General features: G+C 39.2%; 1 protein-coding gene across 1 annotated transcript; it reads right to left on the bottom strand.

Annotated features, from left to right (window-relative positions):
• Positions 1-4,778: 4,778 nt before the first annotated feature.
• LOC144656203 (eukaryotic translation initiation factor 2 subunit 3, Y-linked) lies at positions 4,779-15,373 on the bottom strand. The gene is made up of 14 exons (XM_078516445.1): positions 15,194-15,373; positions 15,008-15,071; positions 14,828-14,889; positions 12,659-12,724; positions 11,020-11,141; positions 10,578-10,672; positions 9,790-9,948; positions 9,178-9,312; positions 8,490-8,584; positions 8,131-8,275; positions 7,986-8,041; positions 7,374-7,487; positions 6,331-6,503; positions 4,779-5,105 (listed from the first exon to the last, which is right to left on the bottom strand). Exons 1-14 carry the CDS (start codon positions 15,266-15,268, stop codon positions 5,051-5,053), a joined length of 1,416 nt encoding a protein of 471 aa, XP_078372571.1. The 5' UTR covers positions 15,269-15,373; the 3' UTR covers positions 4,779-5,050.
• Between the last annotated feature and the right edge of the window lie 5,620 nt (positions 15,374-20,993).

A 20,993-nucleotide genomic window follows, 5' to 3' on the forward strand; every position in this document is an offset into this window, starting at 1 on the left:
AAGATTGGCATATAAGGAAAAACGTCAAATCCAGCCAATCAACTGCTAAGATTGCGATGATTGACAGCTCAAGCTAATAATATCAGCCAATCACAAGACGGTTTTCAAGTCACGCCTCTGCTAGTGCGCAGTAAAGCGCGCGCATCTATATGCGGTTTGACACGTACATCAAGGTCTGGACACAAGCCAATTTATTATTTCAATTTCAACCCAAATTTCCCCAGTGTTCATAGACACTAATCAAGTTTTCTCAAATCACGACACTGAAAACTACCCTTTAACCTTGACAACAACATTGCAATGAAACCTGCAAAAGCAGTATTCATTTTTTGCAGTGAACAACTTCGACAAGTGTAAAGTTCAGAATTTCACGCTAGTCAAAAATTCTACGTAAGAAGTTGCCTTAGGCAACGTTCATTCTGATAAACCAGACAGAAAAAATTCCAATCAAGCAATGTACGAAATAAGAGGCAGCGAGCAAGCAAAAACGAATCACTTTATTGACGGATTAGATCGGAAGTCTCGTTTTCGGAATAAAAAACGCGAAAATTGTAAAACGAATCTTCCTTTTATGCTGAGTGCAAAACAAGCTTTTCCGGCACTTGCATAATCGGTAAAACCCGAAATAAACACGGCTCTGTTTCGACGAATCACGTTCAAGTGAACTTTGCCTGCCATTGGTTTGCATGTGACGTGCACGTGATGGACATATGCACGGCACCGGCTACAAAACTGGCATGATGAAATGTTTACATGTGTGGGCGTTTAAATGACCTTATATGGAAACAGGTCAAGCAAAACATTTCAATACGCTTGCGTACGACGTGGCAGGCTTCCAATATTATTTCATGTGGCGTCTTTTGTTTTTCGCTTTTCATCTGGCGTCTCACGGTCTGAGAATTCGACCACATACGTCATACTTCCTCTAGATTCTCTGTTTTGATTGGCTAACAATAGAGAAGCAATCAATCTTAGTATGTCAGGGTTTTTGACCCAAAATTGACATGCTAATGATTCTGAAATGGAAATCTCTCGAAAGAAAACAAAAGATCCCACATAAAACATATGCGCACAAGATCAGAATGAAAATTTCGTGGAATCACGCAGCGTTGATTACGACAGGTTTAGCACATTCTCTAAAATTTCCGTCGTTAATTCTTTAGTCGAATAAACCAGAATTTGCTCTTTAGATTGTCGAAGATTATTATTTGAAAATGGAAATATAAAATATTAACAGAAGACAGTGCGTTTGGCTAATGCACCGAGACACTCGGTTATTTAAGGGATTGAAAGGAAAATTTCGTGCCATACAAGAGCTTTCAACATGACATTTCTTTCTGCACTGCGCAATCTCCCGAGAGCCTCTATTGTCATTCACATTTGAATTTTGCTTCAAAATGTCAAATTGGTAGACTGTACAGAGCACAAAGCTTTTATTCCTTCAAGTCTGGTAGATAAAGTATCGAAAAGCAGGATTAAACCACAAAGCAAGGGCACGCATTCGCATTTTTAATGAAATTATTTCAGTATTTAGCAAGTAGAGGTAGTTAATAAAAAACATTGATATTAATTTTGTCATATCTTAGTTTATAATAAGAAAGCACTCACTGACTTTCATGGCGATTTTCCTCAATGACAATAGTGATACAAAATTACTGGACAAACACGTTAAAGATAGGATGTAGGGGGCCTCAGTTACATGAGGTGTTAGATGCATATAAATTCTATATGCATGTTTAAAATTTTAAATTTGTAATATGTCTTTTGACCTCATTGAGGGTTTTACAATCATTATACATAATTCTACTTTGATTAGATTGTAGGCAGGAAGACAAAGCCGAAGCTATAGTACAGGGCAGAAAAACAAATACAGTATCTCAATTGCGTAACATTTACAGGGCAGCAAAACAAATATCTCAATTGCGTAACATTTGATACTTTTTAACTTCCTCCCAAATAATCACGACCTGTCATCTTTAACGGGGTTAAAGTTCTCAAGTTTGTTGCAATATGTTATTAGAGATAAGAGCGACAGTTTGTCAAATGACCAGTGACGTCATCCGTGTTAGCAAATAAAGCAGAAGTTCTATAAACTTGCTGTGTTGCGACAGATCGAAACAGCTGCATATACGAATGAGGCTATTTTTAGAATCAGCAGTTAATTAGTTCCATCTGCTCGATATCAGTAGTGCAGAGTGATTTGTCTCCTCGTTCGTCACTCCGGAAGATCAATTCCCTTACCTCAGCCGGTGGGGCTTGGGAACAAAAGCTACAATGCTTGCCACTAATTGCTTGCCAACGAAACACAACAAACACAACACAAAAAAAATCGACATTTTTGACTCCAGTCTCAGCGACGAAGAACATTTGCGTGAAAAAATGAACAAATTGTTATTCGCTGTAAATAATCATACAATCATCCGAAGCAGAAGCATATCACCCAGGTGATATGCTTCTGTCCAAAGAAAATCCATTGTTTTTAAAAAGTGACATTAGGCATAAAAAGAAATAGCCATTTACACGGCACGTGTCCATATTCTTACCATTTTCTTGTTTCCTCGGTGATGTTATTTTAAAAATACCTTTCAAAACAAAACGTTCCCTTGGTTGCGAGTTTGTAAAAGATATAATTAAGGTCAAGTTGACAAGCCGGAAGTACCATGCCGATTTATATGGAATTGTCAGCTATATCAGTGGATGCAATTCAAATATCACCAAGACAATACAACACCGGACTAATAAGGGGTTTTGACTCTCGACTCAGTGCATCTTATAGGACATGGTTTGGATGAATCATATGCCGGCCATCTTTTCTGTGCGGAATCGGGACTTTTCTTTCTTTTTTTCTTTCGCACCTTCTCGTCCCCAGATCCACTTGTCCCTCTGAGCCGGCAGAGACTGTGCATTAGAAACAAGTGGCTCTGACACATGATTTGATTGGCTGGATTTTAACAAAAGGAACAGCCAATCAGATGAACCGTGTTAAAATCTCTTTTTGCTATACGAGAGTTTAAAACGGGTCATTTGATTAGCTAGATTTGAAACTCCCTTTGTTAAAATCTAGCCAATAAAATCACGTGTACCCAGAGCCACTTTTTTCTCGTGCACAGGCTCCGTCGGCTAAGAGTGACATGTGGCTCTGGGGACGAGAATTTTTTTCGCATCGCCGGCTCGACTTCGACGACTTGTCTATATCCGTTTTCAGACCTCGCCAGATTCGCATCCGAACTGGCAAGTCGTATCGAATTGTTTTTTTAGTCCGGCGGCTTAGCTCCCGAATTGTGGGGTTTTTGATCCAAGCACCAAACTTTGCAGGATTACAAGCATTCACATACTAATCAATTCTCGATAAAGTGCCAACGCCAATTTTCTATTTTCAGCTAGTAAACAGCAATGAAATTTTCAGCTAAGAGATCCCTCCCCCACGAAGTACTTCTTCTTGTGCTTTTATACACCATAATAAAGATATGGATGCTTTAAATTAGGCTTATAATTGTTATATTTTTACCATCTTTTTAATACCAATAATTTACTAGGAAATTATTGCATGGAAAAAAGATTTTTTGTTCCCGGCCCTCTGCTCTCTCGCGTCTTTCGTTTTGTGCTAGCGTCCAGGTCTCTCGCGATTCATTTTCCGATCCCAGCGTTCGCCGTTCGCTAACAGAAGAAAAATAGAAAAATATAGAGGTCTGTGAACAGTCTAAATCACAGCATTTCATTCAAAATTTTGTACGTGCGACTTGGTATCACTACCTGGCATAATAGTATTTTTCTATAAACCAGGACAAACAAATATTTCACGAAATTTCATTGATTTTAGTAAATTACGGTTTCCATGGAAACTGGCGTTTTTCGGGCTTGGCACTATATCTAAAAAAAATTCTGTTGGTGGCTACTTTCATTGTGCCAAATTTCATGCTTGTATCAAAAAGTGCACAATTCAACTAAAATTTCGAGCTAAGCCGCCGGACTATTAGAAGATGACTGAAAGACCAGAGAAAACAAGTTTTAAAATACTTTTATTGTTCCACACCCAATTTCTGACCAAAATGGCAACATCTGTAAACAAATTTGGGGAGCCGCGGTTGCCTAATGGTTAACGCGCTGTACCCCTGATGGAGTGGTTCCGGGTTCAAGCTCTGTCCCAGGTTATTGCGTTGCGTTCTTGGGCAAGACAAGTGACTCTCATGCTGCCTCTCTCCACCCAGGTGTATAAAATGGGTACCTGCGAATTTAATGCTGGGGCTAACCCTGCACTGGACTAGCATCCCATCCAGGGGGGGTAGAAATACTCCTAGTTGCTACATGCTACGGAAACCAGGATAAGCTCCGGCATGATAGGCGACTTGGCCAGACGCAGACTTTCATGTAAGCCTTTAGAACCAAACTTCAGATCAAAACAGCTCAAAAGCCATACCCTTTGGTGTGGAACATACTTAGCTTGTATAAGCAAGTATCTCCTCCGGGTTGTCTCACAATTCCGTACGATGTTTTCAGGTACATCTTTATTGCCATTGAAAATTTTAACAATCAAGATGGCGTCTCTGCGTTTATATCATGTTATTATGAGAAGCGTACCTTCAGATGACGCACAACCTTCTTAAAATGCCTTTTATAAATGGGGCAATTTAAAGCCCTTCAAAGGGAGCGAGCAAACAGTGGATAAGCTAATAAACTCACGTTTATTCAGATATTTTTGTCTACAATATTTTGCTCAGAGTTAGCAAGCTCGACAATGGATGTTTTTAAAAAGTTCTACTTCACCCAGTCCACTTCCGCGTTCTCCACGGCTGACCTCGCTTCAGACCACATTCAAATGTTTTAAGATACATTATTCCTACACTGTCATACAAGATTTCACACAAGCTCACATTGTCCTGATCTTATCCAGACAAGAAACATTTTTGAATGTGACGTTCTGCTATAATAATCCAATAAACAGGGCGAAACACTCAGTTTGCTGGGAGACGTCATAAGACTTGAAAGAAGCAGTTGATGTCGAGGTTGATTCTTGAAAACTATAGATGAATGTTAATCTAGTTATTATTTCTCATGACTCTGGTTTAATGGTAACTCCTCTTCTGATCTGTCCCCATCCGATTAATCTGCAATTGAAGACATAGGGTGTCAGAAGTAATAAGAATATTAAACTGAAAAAACACCTCCCTGAAATAAAAGCTACTAAAAATGTCAAATTATATCTTATCCTGCTGTATCATCGGTCCAAAGGATGGAAACCGCTGTCCGCCTGATAAATCACTAACTATTGGACTCCATCTGGGCCGGGTTGTTTTAAAGTCGATTAACACTAACCCAGGATAAAAGTTAATCGAGGGTTCATTTTCTCTTATATAAAAGTGTTTTTTCGACTGCAAAACTGAACGACGGAAAATATAATTAGAAAACCTCACTGAAAAGCTGAAATCAAAATTCGCGCTAATCCTGGATTAGCTTAATCGTGAGCTTTGAACAACCCAGCCCTGGCGTTATCCACCCTTCGAACAAACAAGATCAGTTTAATAGGAAGAAAAACTATTTTCGACTTGTTAGCTCGACATCCTTTGGAATCCGATAATACAGTACGTAAACTTATTTATTTGAAGAATTTTTAGCACTTTCAACTGAGAATAAAACAATTCCCCTGTTTGGGCATTTTGTTTTCAAGAAAACTTTGGCTTTACAATAGCACCTACAAACCGATCTAAGAAAACCTTGAACGTTAACATGGTTGCCACAGACATCAGTTTTCAAAATTCCCTGACTTTTCCCTGATAAAAATCAAATTTCCCTGACCAAAAATGCAAAATGTCAGATATAATTGCAGCTTCCAGCTTCCAGCTTCCATTTCCAAAGCAAAAAACATTGCTGAGATCTCGTTGACCTGAAAAATTTCTTCCAGCCTTTAAGGGTATTAAATCAGCGGTGATATAATTTTAATTTCCCTGACTCAAATTAGAATCTCCTGACTTTTGCCTCACCATGAAAAATACTATTTTTCCCTGACCATTTCCTGACCTGTGGCAACCCTCCGCGGGGAATGGAATCAGAAAGAGACAATCAACATCAAGCTGCAAAAACTTGCAAACTTATAACTGACCGCCCGTCTCTATGTGATCATCATATTCCATGCCACTCGTTAATGCAACCCGTTTTTGAAAGGCTGTTCCTAGCAGCATTTTCATTGTTCTAGTATATGAAGAAACCACCTAGAAGTGTAGGTAACCGCGGCGCCACCACATGCAAATGATAGCGTGACTCATTGTTCGTTGCGTGACACAACGATTTGGGGTACATAAGTCACGCAAGTAACGCGAGTTTTTCTATACGTACCTCCAGTGTTTCTCAACTCTTCTACTAAGTGCAATCTTTTCTCCAATCTCAGTACAAACTGGCTGAGTCAGCACTATTTTGGCCAAATCTGCCTTGACAGCCAACACACGGCCTCCAGTGGACAGAGAGCCAATGTTCACCATCAACACTTCATTCTTGGATAACTTTTGAACCTGCAGAAACAAAACAAAGCTTATTACAACCTCTTAGCTTATTATTTTTATTATTATTTTAATTATTATTATTATTATTTAATTGCAACACACAAAAAAGAAAAAGCTTATTTACAAATCAAATAATACAGTTACTTACATTACTTACAGACTACTTACAAAAAGATTACTTACACTACTTACGGGACAGTTACTTACATTACTAAAATACAATCATAATTTGTTGAATAGAAGAAAAAGAAAACTAACACTACTTACATTAGGTCTATAGAAAAAACAAAAAGAAAAAGGGAAAAAAAATACACACACGAAAATGCGAAAAATACAAGAAGTGTCTAACTATTAGTTCCATCAAAATATAAAATATAAACTCTACATTTCTTAATTACTGTTGAAAAACAGGGAGAAGCTCTTTCCATTTCTCGTTATGATTTTTTAGCTTTTTGTTTTGTTTAGCTATGGCAAGTTCTAAATCGTAAGTTATTTTTATCCTGGCTTTCAATAATAAAAGCTTAGCTTAGCAAATTTCTTATAAAATTAAATTTAGAAATACAGTTAACAATAAATACAAGCGAAAATAATGAACGACGTTTTGGTGACATCCTGGCACCATTTTCAAGTTAAAATTCATATGCGAAAGAAAGTTAATAACTTTCTTTCGCATATGAATTTTAACTTGAAAACGAAACGTCGTTCATTATTTTCTCTTGTATTTATTGTTAGCAAATTTCCTTTTACGAAAACTAATAATCTGAATGACAAAGATATAAGTAAATAATGTGGAGAATAACTGTGCCAGAGCCAAGAAAAGTTGACCTAGGCATTACGGCTTTAGTTTTCTAAAATACAATTTAATTTCATGCCAAATACCTTAGCTCCCTTTTTATCGCCCTCAGTCCTTACTCCCAGCAGTCTTCTCAACAAGAAGTAACTGATTTCCAGCTCTGTGTAAATCTCAGGAAGTGTACCAACAGCACCCAAAACCTGTCACAACAACAAAAGGGTATAAAAATACATCAAGTGCTCTTGAATTTGCTCCATTTTTACTGCAAACAGAGCTCAACCAGCTTTGTGCTAAAAACACAGGGCTCGAGACAAACTTTTTTGTTAGCTTGCCTATTGGCTCACTAGCCAAAACCAATTTTCTACTAGCCAGAATTCTCAAGGTAACTTAGCTTTGGCAGAGGCACTTTGCCGACTTCACTAGCTCTGTTATCATTATCTTTAGGGTCAATATTATTTTAGGTTACTTTTTGGTAATTTTAGCTTGTCCACAGTCTTTGACGTGACGTCAGTGTACTTGTGAGTTCTGTTCCCTTGAGGTGGATTTCAATGTATCTAGTGGTTTTCTTCCAATCAAATTCCTGTAATTTTAACTAGCCATTTTTGGCTAGTGAAAGCCCAGAACCTTCTAGCTAAAACTGCATTTCTTCTAGCCGATGGCTAAGTCTGGAGCCCTGAAAACATAAAAAAAATCCGTACCTGTCCTACCATCCTGTCAGCCCTACATAGTGTTGGGTCAATCTTTGTGCCTACACCTGGAGATTGAAAATAAATTGTAAACTTGATTTAATTTTTCATCACAAATATTCAGGTTTGAAGGAAGTCACACAGGATATGTTATTACCGATTAGTCCTCCAGGTACAGCATACTGAAGGTCATTCTGCTCGGCAAACAGAGACACAATACGTGAAAATATTGCACGGCACTGCAGTTTGCCTTCACTGTCCTTTGAAACGATGCCGGGTCTTACTTCAATTTCTTGGTTGACCTATGAAAAAATAAAATAAATGTATATTTTTATTAATATGCGAGGGCTGCGCTGGGGAAATATCAACTTCAGGTCTTTAGATTACAGATTAAGGTCAGCGAGGTCTCTACATCTTAATGGTGAAATAAACCAGTCTACAAGCAAGCACCTCTGCAGTAAACTAAAAAACTAAATATTGTTTTTATATTAAAAAAATGGGAATATTTGTAAATACCTTAAGAACTCCACATAATATGCTTCCTCCTGCAACCCCACCCTTGAGCTCTTCAACTTCACAACCTGGCTTGTTTACATCAAAAGACCTGATAACTAAATTACAAAAGTAGCAAAGTTAATGAGTGACATATCAAGTAATTAATTATTATCTAGGCCACCCTCTTAGCTTTATTCTTTAGTGTCAACAACTTTTATAGTAACTGTATTAAAAACAGGAATGGAAATAAATTCCACAATAAAAAAGATCAGAAGGCATTTTCCAGCACAGGTTGTTACAAGTGATTTTCATGTATGGCCACCATAAAAAAAGCTTGAAAAAAACCCCTTAAATTCTAGGTTGTCCTTTGAACAAATCTTGCTTGCCCGGGTTAGTTGCATGCTTGTCTTAAGCGGCCTTCACACGACAAACTAAAGTTGGCAAACTCATGTTGGCAAACTCAAGTTGGTGTGTGTGAACGACACAACTTGTTTGCCATTGATGCGTCGTTCACACACACCAACTCGAGTTTGCCAACACGAGTTGGCCAATGGTTTGTCGTGTGAAGGCCGCTTTACTTTTCAGAATGATTTAGTCAGCAGACAGCTTGCCTGGGCCCTTGACCACTGGGCAAGTGGGCTTCGTAAGTAACTTGCCAAGCAGGAAAATCTAATTTTGCATAACACCTTACTTTCCACATGGCACATACCTATGAGCTTAGCATCTGATGTGAAATCTCTGACAGGAACAGGAATCTTCTTGCAGATAAATTCACAAATAACTTCAATGTTGTACTTGAGCTGAGCAGAGATCGGGACAACAGGGGCTCCCTCAGCAATTGTTCCTTTTGACGAAAAAATATCAAAATGCACTATTTTTAGAACTGCGGTAACATGACATTCTACACAAGAAACAGGCACATTAAAGGAACTGCGTCAGGGATATTAGCCAAACTTAGGCATGGGAAATGACCATCAAATTTGAAGAAATATAAAAATGACAGCTTAAAACAGTGAAGGAACGTTTTAATAACATAGCAAATACAAAAGAAGGTATGGATGGCCAAAAGTGAAGAAGATTGAAACAGGTTGTAATGTGGGTTTTTGAATTACTGTTGGGCTGAATCAAAGTTTATCTTGTTTGCTTGTAACGCCTGGGAGACACATAATAATTATGGTTGTAAAGATATGGTTTTGTCATTTAGATCCAGTGAGTATTTGGCAAAACTTAATAAAAAAAATTTAACTCAGCCATTGACACAGTCCCTTTATGTTCTTTTGTTCTATTATGAAAAAAAAACTTAATATGCTGACATTCCTACCTTGAACAAACTTGAGTATCTGGTCATATTGTTCTTTAGCCTGGCTTTCTTTGACCAAGTCTATCTTGTTCTGTAGGATAATTATATGTTTAAGCTTCATGATTTCAATGGCTGCCAGATGCTCTGAGGTTTGCGGCTGAGGGCAAGATTCATTTCCAGCTTTGAGGAAAACAAGAAAACAAAGACTGCCATTAGTATAACAGTACAATATTAACATTTCAGGAGGCAGTGTGGCCTAATGGTTAGCACTCCGCACTCTGGATCGAGCAGTCCAGGTTTAAGCCCTGGCTGGGGTCAATGTGTTGTGTTCTTGGGCAAGACACTTCACTCTTATAGTGCCTCTCTCCACCCAGGTGTATAAATGAGTACCAGCGAAATAATGCTGGGGGAGGGGGTACCCTACAATGGACTAGAAATATTCATAGCTGCTTTATCCTACAGAATAATAATAATAATAATATTAATAATAATAATAATAATAATAATAATAATAATAAATACTTAATTGACCACTCCCCAGGAGGGGGCTTTTCAGGGCCAATGTAGCTGAGGAGTTGAACTCGGGGCTACCAAGAACAACACCAGCTAGTGGTCAGAACGGAAGTCAAACCTGCGACCTTCGGATTTCGAGTCCAGCACTCTAACCACTCGGCGACGCTGCCTCCTACAGAAACTAGGATAAGCTCCAGCAGTATAGGATGCATGGCTGAAGGCTTCCTTTTCTATTCCTCATAGTAACATTTCAAGATAATTTGTACAAAATCAATCATTTTGAAAGCATCACTAACCTATCAGTAAAAGAGCAGCATCCATAACAGCAGCACCGTTCAACATGGTGGCCATAAGAATGTCGTGGCCGGGACAATCAACAAATGACACATGCCTGAAAGGAGAGGGAATTACCGGTACTAGTTTTTCTTCCAAGGGATAATTTTTGGTGACAGGCGACATTCCTCCAAAATGCCTTTTAATGTAGAGACAATCTTGTTTTAGAGCACGGACAGCCAAAGGAAACTAGCACTGAAAGGGTGTATATTTGCAACAGCGACAATGTTTCCCTCACCAAATAGGTGGCAAGTGGGTTGGAAACGAGCAACAAAGCGACATCAGAGACCCCTTGGAAGGCCTCAATAAAGCAAAGCAATATTCAGAATTGTAACAAGCAGTTGTAACAGTTCAGCCCCTGTAAACAATATTCTGAAACGGAAGTAAACCTCATATTACCCTTACCTAACAAGTCTAAACTTTCCATTGCATCCCATTCTATCACAAGAGAATACGTCTTCTCTTGCACTACCAGAAGAACGATAACAACCAGGCCTGGGACATGAACTGCCATCACACTTGTAGATCTAGCAAAACAAGGTGTAGTACCTTAAGTACAGGGCTCAAAATTAAAAAAAAACTCAAGTCACCTTTTGGCAACTAGTAAAGAAAAAATAGTCACCAAATACAAAAATATAGTCGCCAGATGGTATAAGGGCAAGAAATCAAACAAGACCTCATTAACATTAGTGTTAACACCATTTATTTTCAGCCCTGGGACAGTTCGAATTACTTTCCATTTAAATTACACAAAACATGAAAATATGATAGAGAAAAACAACAACAAAACACCTGTACAACACAAGTAATTTAGTTGTAATTTGTTATCCGAGGGCGGCTAGTTTGTCAGTTTTTACTGTTTGTCATTACCCTCTTTTAATAAAGTTGATTGATTGATTGATTGATTACCACAAGCGGTTAAAGCAAACAAAGTAAATAGAACATTTCCAGCGGCTATGATTGTAGGTAACATGAGTCAGAAATATTTAATTTCAAGCGACCGTACGAAAGAATCAAGCATGGTGGATAACCATTCATTTTCTAGACCTCCTCTTCTAAAAGCAATTCTGCTGGTCAGTGGTAGAGTTGTACGAGTCCCTCGTGTAAAAATATTGCCATAATGGCATTGCGAAAGCCGCGATTTAAGGTTAACTGACTTTTTCACCCATTCGTCATACAGCAAAAGCAAAACAAAACTTGATTTTCAACTTACAGTCAAACCGGATGATCTTTTGATGGGAACTTTGCAATGTTGCGGCACAATGTTCCAATATTGATTAACAGTTTGCTCGTCGCAACTTGCAACTTTCAATTCAAATTTGCCTGAGCAAGTTCCGGTTTTCATTTTTCCCGTATGAAACATAATAATTCCACCTCTGTCTCAAAGAAGGATGAAATAATTGTCCTATGGTCGACTGCTTATCAACAGACTGCGATAAATTAGCGACAGGCTTAGTTGAAATCGCCAAACTTGGAATTACGCTTAAAAATTCAAATTTGCTCCGCAAGTTATGGCTTACGTTTGTAATTTTGAAACGTAATTCCTAACTTAGCAATGTAAACTAAGCCTGTCGCTTATTTCTCGCATTCTGTTGATGAACAGTCGAATAAGGGGCAATTATTTTCTGTTTCTTTGAAACAAAGCTGGTACAACCTCGTTTCATACGGCAAAATGAAAACCGGAACTTGGCAGATTGCTCGAGCAAATTTGAATTGAAAGTTGCAAGTTGCGACGAGCAAACTGTCAATCAATATTGGAACATTGCGCCGCAACATTGCAAAGTTCCCATCAAAAGAACATCCGGTTTGACTGTAAACCTTTAAACTTCTCAGCGAGTTGCTGAAGTGACAACAAAACCAGAATCTTTAGTTGTCAAGGTCCAAGTTTTAGTTGTCCGTATAATTTTGAGCCAGGTAGTAATACGTAAAGAAGATAGAACTCACATATTGTGGATCATGTTTTCAAACCAATAATCATTTGAATGAAGTAATTATCATATATGAGATTCTCTAGGCAGTGGTTGAGCAGTATGTATTAACTCACTTTTGCATTAGCATAACCTAACTTGATTGTGATATTTCTCTCAAGCTCATTCTTAAATCTGACAGTCTGAAATGGAATAAAACATGCAAAAGAACATTATTGACACATTTGATACTGGAGGTAACTACCATTGTTTACAGCCCGGTTGCCGAGATCTCTGTTTCTACAACTGAGATCTCGGCAACCGGAGTGAAAAATTTCCCATATGAACTCTCTAGCCCAGTTACCACGATGAACCGTTTTTTGTGAAAATAGTTTTACTTTCGCAACTGGGTGGTCAAAATGGCATTATTTTGCCTTGTATGTACAGTAGAACCCCGGTAACTCAAACTCGGATAACTCGAGCAACCCCGCTAACTTGAACTAACTTCCATTTCCCTTGGATTTGAACTCACTTTCCAGTCATTTTTACTCGGTTAACTCGAACTCGGATAACTCGAACTCGGATAACTCGAAAACCCCGCTAACTCGAACTAAATTTCGTTTCCCTTGATCAAAATTTTGGATCCTATTTACCCCGATAACTCGAAGTCCGGTTCTTGCAACTCGCCACGGTTGCCCTTTGATTAGAGCAACGAACAGATCACGTATTTGACAGCCATTTTCCACTTTTATCATAAGAATTTATGATCGTGTTGATCGTGTTTCTGACAAGATAAGTTTAATTTGCACTGTACTGTGTACTGAAGTGCTGAAAAAACAGTACACTATCAGTTATTAACTTGGAAAATTAAATATTCAATCGACCCCGATAACTCAAAACCCCGTTAACTCGAACTGTTTTTCGTTTCCCTTCAGAGTTCGAGTTACCGGGGTTCTACTGTATTTCCACTTTAGAAGTATGCGAATTTGCTTTATTAGTAAAGTTGCAAGTGCCGATAAAGCTACGATAGTTGTGAAGAATGGGCGATTCCAGAAAATATCCGTACCATACCACGGACGGCTTCCATATTTTAGCCCCCCTTGCCTTCGGAAATTCCAAAATGCGTTATCCCCCCATGCCCTCGGAATTCCATAATCGTTAACCCCCCCTCCCATTCAGATTTTTCATTTTTTCATCAAGCTCTTTAGAATTCCCGCCAGGGTTCGCAAATATGCCCAATGTGGCGTATTTTATCTCAAATTATTTCAAATGACTCGATCTATACATAGAGACGGTCATCATGACTCAAGAGATTCTGGGATGAAAATGTAAAAAAAATAAGACTTTTCTCCTTACCCTTGTTCAACAGATACAACATACATTAACTTTACATTGCCCCAAACTGGTGCAGAACATTTAAATAAGAATATCGTGTGATGCACGTGTGTAAACTCGGAAGATAATACGATCGAGTGCACTGACACATCCGCCATCTTGAATTTGAGCCTTCAGGGTCAGCAGTCGCTCCCAACCCACGTGCTTTAAAATGGCGTCTCGAAGCGTAGCAAAAGAGTTTCCCACTCCACTGAATGGACTAAATATTTGTGGATCCGCTTTGACAAGAAAACAAAGAGCGAATGAAGAAGTTCATCAATGTTAAGGCCTCTGAAGCTTGATGTAGAACCCACATTTTAGCGATTTTCTTTTGTAACTGAACGCAAACACATGCCTGATCGATCGATACTTGTCTTGTATCCTGCTTCTGCGACGCGGTCATCAGTTCGTGCTTTATTTGCAAGGTGGTACTCCACAAAATAAGCATTTTCAAGGAACACACTCTTGTTTTCTCCTCTGGAAATCCAAGATCTGGAACTCCCCCATGCCTTCAGAATTCCAATCGTAAGTATCCCCCCATGCCTTCGGAATTCCAGTTCAAAGAACCCCCCCAGCCCTCGGATTTCCAAAAAGCCGTCCATGGTATGGTACGGATATTTTCTGGAATCGCCCAATGCATTTTTATGTGTCGCTATTTTGGTTTTGTCTCTTCAATTTATCCCAGTCAAACGGGGAGAAAATTTCCCCTATGAAAAGATGACAAAATTTGTCCTGGTAACCGAGACAGCCTGTTTACCGGGCTCATATAAAGAGGCCCTAAATTGGTGGGCTCACGGCATGGTGAGGATCATGTTACTGTTTAGTGCATTTTTGTCTACTTTTACCCAGTACTGATCAGTAAGAAGATATTTTCTTATTTCTGTTTGTTTTAAAAACTTAAATACCAAAAACTACCAATAAATGACATTGACCTGTACTCCAGACAATGCTTTAACAACTGTTGATTTTCCATGGGCCACATGACCAATCGTTCCTGAAAAAAGAAATTAAAAAAATAAGTAAGAGCAGCCTAAAATCCCTAAATAGATGAGTTCTTTACAGACAATTGAAAATAAGACACAAGATATATCAAATACATGTTCAATACTAACCTATATTTATCGTTGCCTGTCGACTTATAACTTCGGGAGTAAGAGGATTTAGCTCCGATGCATTCTAGCACAGTAAGACGAAGAATTTTAACAACATTAGTTCAAAACTGTCAAGCTACGATCAGCCATTTTTTACAAGTACAAGTACACGTGATCGAGCCGGCCACCGTGAAATGCTATATTTACCAGTTTAGATATATCTTGCTTCGCCAAATGTGGCTGTCCTGAAGTGACCTGAGACGAAACATTGTCTGTAGCCATAACTTTGTTATTTTAAACTTGAACTAACACAGAAAACCGACTTTTCTTGTGAGTCTTTTAGGAATTCATTTGCAAGATGGCGGCGGATGATGCAACTTGGAACAGGAGACCTGGGATCTAAATACAAACGTTCCTCAGGCTACCCGTGTTGGGAAAGAAATGTCAGGGGCTTGTACCTGGTCCTGCCCCGATTGTGCTCGGCAAATTTTGTTCAACTTTTAATCTTTCGAGCAACATTTTTCCTTTCGAGCAACTTTTTGCAATTTCGAGTAACTTTTTGCAACTAGACCGAAGATTTCCGAAGATTGTCCGAGTGTTGTTCGAAGGCCATACGACGGTTTCAAGAACATTTTTCGAACTTTCCGAAGATTAACGAAATTTGCCGAAGATTTCCGAAGAAGTTAGCCAGGACGTGTGACGTCATCGGTGTCCTCACGATTGTTTTTTGTAATTCAACGAAGTTTGGCTTTGAAATGTTATTAAGGTGTTTTTGTTTTTTTTATCTCTGTTGTAGTAATGCTTAGAAATATTTTGAGCACTTTTTTAGCAACTTTTTGGCATTCGCCCCCGTGTGAGCAACTTTCCATCATTTTACGATCACAATCGGGACAGGCCAAGTTGTCTCTCTTGACTCTCTTAGCCGGCGGCAAGAGGAACAAGTTGCTCTGGAGACATCCCCGGAGACCTAGGGGCAGCTAGTGGGGGCGAGGGAAACGCGAAACATCGAGGAAAAAAATCGGCATAGAAAAGTAATCGCTTCAACTTTTCTCTGCCGATTTTTTCTTTTCTATGCCTTTTGATTGGCTGATTAATGTTTTTACACTAATTAACTTAATTCCTTTTCATCAACGGAACTCGTTAAGTAAATGTCGTTTTCTAATTAGGCGTAATTACCGAAAATTACCTAGGTAATCGTCTATTAATGAGTGTCAAACATAATTCCACTGTGTTTTTACTCGTTATTCAAAGGATCTATTTTTTTCATCAAGCCAGTTGGTGATTTACCAGCAACGTTACAAACTTTACTTATTTCACAGGTAGCTCCCCCAGTGATTACTTTCCTAGCTTTTGCGCGGAGCAATTTTCAAAGGATACCCGCAGGGGCGTGTCCAAACTCGCACTTTCAGCTGAGCCTGCGGCACGAGTAACAAGTAACTCTGGAGCAGTTAGTAAGGGCAAGGGAAACGCGAAACTTCAAGGAAAAAAATCGGCATAGAAAAGTAATCGCTCCAACTTTTATATGCCGATTTTTTCTTTTCTATGCCTTTTGATCGGCTGATTATATTTTTTTTTACACTAATTAACTTAATCCCTTTCATCAACGGAATTCATTAAGTAAATTTCGTTTTCTAATTATGCTTAATTACCGATAATTAATTAGGTAGTCCTCTATTAATGAGTGACAAACATAATTCCACTGTGTTTTTACTCGTTATTCAAAGGATCTTTTTGTTTCATCAAGCCAGTTGGTGATTTACCAGCTCCGTTACAAACTTTACTTATTTCACAGGTAGCTCCCTCGTGATCACTTTCTTAGCTTTTGCACGGGGCAATTTTCAAAGGATACCCGCATCTCTATCCTAAAGGAGGGGCGTTTCCAAACTCACACTTTCGTTAATTGTTTGTTGATGATTTGAGTTAGCACTGAAAAACATCATAACTAACAATAACATACTCGCCTTTTGATTGGTTAAATATGTCTAAATAGACCTGTAGTCCACTCTCTTTCTACCGGTAGGCTTTCATGTTCAGGAGGGCGTCACCATTTGTTGTTTTGCGAAAACATTCATGGAAAATGGGCTCAAGGAAAAGAATAAACAAAATATAACAACAAAAATAATTTTCTCGTCAGATGAAAGTACAAGTTAAAACCTTATTCTGCTCGCAGTACTGATTTTCGCGATACGCGTATTTCGCAACGCGGGCGTAAAATCTACAAACGAAGCCGACATCATTATTGGTATTAACGCTGAGAAGGGCGTGTCGCTCACTAATTACTTGTTTTCTTACGTAGCCCTCGTTTCGTTTTACTTAATATGATCAGTCGTGAAACTGGCATTACCGCCAAGATGCGAGCGCGTAAAGATCTCCCGTCTATGTTGGAGTTGTGCGAAATCTTCAAGAAGAAAAGAGAATTTATGTGGAACCTAAGTGACAGTTCAGAACTTGACGAGGATGCAAGTTACAGAAGAATACTGGCACGTAACTCTAGGGTGGTTGCGACAGTCGAGCAACGAGCGAGCACCATCGAAACCGGCACAGGCGCACCATTTCATTCGACACAAACTCGGCGTTCTACTATTAAAGTCTACGAAGCTCACATTTCATTATCACACGAGAATGAATATCTTCCCGGTGCTACTGTGGGAAAGACAAATGATTTACGATTTTCCCACGTCGAAAAAGTAACGGAGGTCAGCGAGTGCGTGGATAGTGAGAGTTTTTCAGATGAGGAATATTTCCTTGACACTGTCGATGAAAACAACCTGACTCGAGCCGCGCCGTCACAAAGAGAAAAGGTCTATACGAAAGGAAATCATGGCCAGGCTGCCAATTTATACAGACAGGCAGCGTATGAGAAAATGAGCCCAAAACGAATAGACGGCTGGAGATTGTACACAGACGATACACAAGAACGGCGAAGAAGAGAAACTCGACGTTGCCCACAGCACCAAGCAGCCTGTTCATCCAGCCAAGTAAATACTCCAGGTTCCTCGCACAACCAAGTTCAAGGCAGAACGGAGGGCAGAATGTACAGAAACAAAACGTCACAAGAACAGCGAAGAAGAGAAAGTCGATGTTGTCCACACCACCAAAAAGCCTGTTCATCCAGCCAACTGAACGTGCCAGGTTACTCACACAACCAAGTTCAAGGCAGAACAGAAAGAAAAGCGAACCAGCCACACCACCAAGGCGTCTACGTGCAACAGAACATGCAAGGAAGTCATAAAATGGGCCCACTGCAACGGCCACACAGGCAAACAAGACAGCCACCAATGCCACAGTTTACCAGAAACATGGCAGCCCTTCCCAGCCAGTCAAACTGCAGAACTGAAGGACACAGACACCGCCGACGTGGCAGACAAGAGGCGGACTGTAAAGAAAAAAATCAGACTCCGAGGCGGATCGGAGTATGTCAAGATACTGATGACACTGGAAAACAACGGACATTTGCTCGAGTCTTGGGCAAACGTTTTTAAGGACTAAGAGGCCGCCTGATTGTAACCAAGGCCTCATGTTTAACTTACTAAACTGGCACTGAGGGAGAGTAAATGAACGAAAAAAAAATGGGGGGGGAAAGAAAGAACTAACGAACGAACGGACGGACGGAGGAACAAACGAACGAAAGAACGAACGAACGAATGGACGGACGGACGGACGGACGAACGAACGAAGGAACGAACGAACGAACGAACGAACGAACGAACGAACAAACGAACGAACGAACGAACGAACGAACGAACGAATGGACGAACGAACGAACGAACGAACGAACGAACGAGTGAGCGGACTAAGGGAGCATTTACAAAAACTTGTTTTTTTTTTTTGGGGGGGGGGACTGATGAGAAATTATCCTTCATTGATTTTTTTCAGGACCCTGCTTTTCCAGTGTTAAACATTTCACAGTCGTTAATATCTAATTTGTTTCTTGCCAGTACTAAATATAAATGAAGACGGGTTTTGCACCTTTACTTCTGTAACTATGCAAGGACCACTCTGACGTCGTTATTTTTGCACGTCAGTAGAGTAGTCCTCTACATTCTCCTTCTTTTCCGGCTTCTCCCAGGTCTAGTAAATGTAACTTCTTCTGCTTCTTTATCATTAAATGATGTTGAGAAAGTTATATCTAAAGGTTTCAGTTTTGATAGTTATATTAAAACATGTAAAATTAATGATGTTGAGATAATTATATTTCAAGGGTTCCAGTTTAAATAGTTATATTAAAACATTTAAAATAATTATGTTGAAAATTATATTTTAAGATCCCAGTTTTGATAGTTGTATTATATGATGTTGAAGGAAATTGTATTTAAAGGTTCCAGTTTTGATAGTTATATTCAATGATTTTTAGAACATTATATTGAATAAAATCTTGTTGATGTTAAAACACATTGGAATCCACTGCTCAATGGTTTTGTTACATTTTTCATTTTTTTTTTTCAAGTATCCCCCTGGCAGGTGTTTATTTTTTTTCAGAACCCCTCTTTAACACCTAAAAAATTTCACAGACACCCCCCATTTTCTCATCAGCCCCCCCCCCCCCCCAACAGGTTTTTGTGAAAGCTCCCTAACGAGGCCCTGCCAGGGTAAATTCCCAAAAGCGACATGGCCCAAAAAGTAGCGACAGCACCTAATATGAGATCGCGTCAAATGAAAACCCTCCTCGTCAGAATTCCGACAGTGAAGTCAAGCATCGTAAAGTACGACAAAACACCGACATGGGGCATTTTAAATTCAGACAAGCGACACGGGGACCCTCCCTCCCCCTGGCAGGGCCTCACTAACGAACGAACGAATGAATGGTCGACGGAATGAATGAATTCTTTTTGTTCTATGAATCTAGTACTTTACAGTATTCATGATTAAAGATGTTAACTTATTATAGCTAGCTCGGGCCGGGCGTCCCCTTTGTTCTCGTAAAAGGTGAGAGCGCCTCCTTCGTCTATATTCAATTCGACACTGAGAGACGACTGGGTACCAGTCAAAGTTATTGGAAGTAATTTATGCAAATAGGAGTATAGTAATGAAGATGAATTTTTCAACAATGACACGAGCATGGGACAAAGAAAAATTCTGAGTCCCCGACGGGAATCGAACCCATGACCTTCCCAGATACCGGTTGGGCGCTCTAACCAACTGAGCTACGAGAGACTCGTGGTGACTCGACATTGCTGATGCTGATCCGTGGTGACTCGACATTGCTGATCCTAGCAGTATGCAGGATGCGTGTTACATATCAACCTAGTAAATGGCCCAGCTCACCACGAGTCTCTCGTAGCTCAGTTGGTTAGAGCGCCCAACCGGTATCTGGGAGGTCATGGGTTCGATTCCCGTCGGGGACTCAGAATTTTTCTTTTTCCCATGCTCGTGTCATTGTTGAAAAATTCATCTTCATTATTTATCACCGAGCTTTAAAATTGGTACCATCAAATTTATTGGAAGTAATTTGAATAGGAGTATAGTAGTTGGCTGTTTGTAACTCGGAAACTCACGAGTTGTAGTGGAGTCAATTTCACTCGATCCTTTCCTTCTTAACATAGGCACACAATGTATGCCTACCTAATTACCTAAGATATTTACGTTACCATCTTGTAAATGATCATTACATGACTATGACTCTGTGATGAAATATTGTACTAATATCAGTTTTCTTGCAATAAACCAAAACTTAAGCCTTGCCTTCTTCATTTTGTATTCGAAATTGTCAGATGGCTCTGCATTACAATACAATGAACGATGTTTATAGCGAAATGATTAAACACATGCGTTAAAAAAAATAATAAAATACAAAAAGGAAAAAGAAAGAAAAAAAACAACTTACAACGGAAGGGGTAGGGGTTCACTGCGGTCAAACGTCTCGGGCAGCTTTTCTTTCCATTTCGGCGTTTTTTGTTCAGATTGACGTGTTAGAATGAGCAAGGATAGATAAAAATAGTTGCTGAGTGTAAGCATAATCCTATTTCCTCAAGTAAACGATGTTTTTACTTTTTAAATTGTTCGCATC

This window comes from Oculina patagonica, chromosome 6 (genome assembly GCF_052425735.1).
Source record: "Oculina patagonica isolate OP01 chromosome 6, crgOcupat, whole genome shotgun sequence".
In the NCBI taxonomy this organism is placed as follows: Eukaryota; Metazoa; Cnidaria; class Anthozoa; order Scleractinia; family Oculinidae; genus Oculina; species Oculina patagonica.

Excerpts from the sequence above, each read along its gene's own strand:
- LOC144656203 (XM_078516445.1), bottom strand. The coding sequence starts at position 15,268 with ATGGCTACAGACAATGTTTCGTCTCAGGTCACTTCAGGACAGCCACAT. Across the intron at positions 11,142-12,658 it reads TAGGTTATGCTAATGCAAAA|ATCTACAAGTGTGATGGCAG; the intron begins GTGAGTTAATAC and ends TTGTTTTGCTAG. Across the intron at positions 8,276-8,489 it reads TATTATGTGGAGTTCTTAAG|GTCAACCAAGAAATTGAAGT; the intron begins GTATTTACAAAT and ends ATTTTTTCATAG.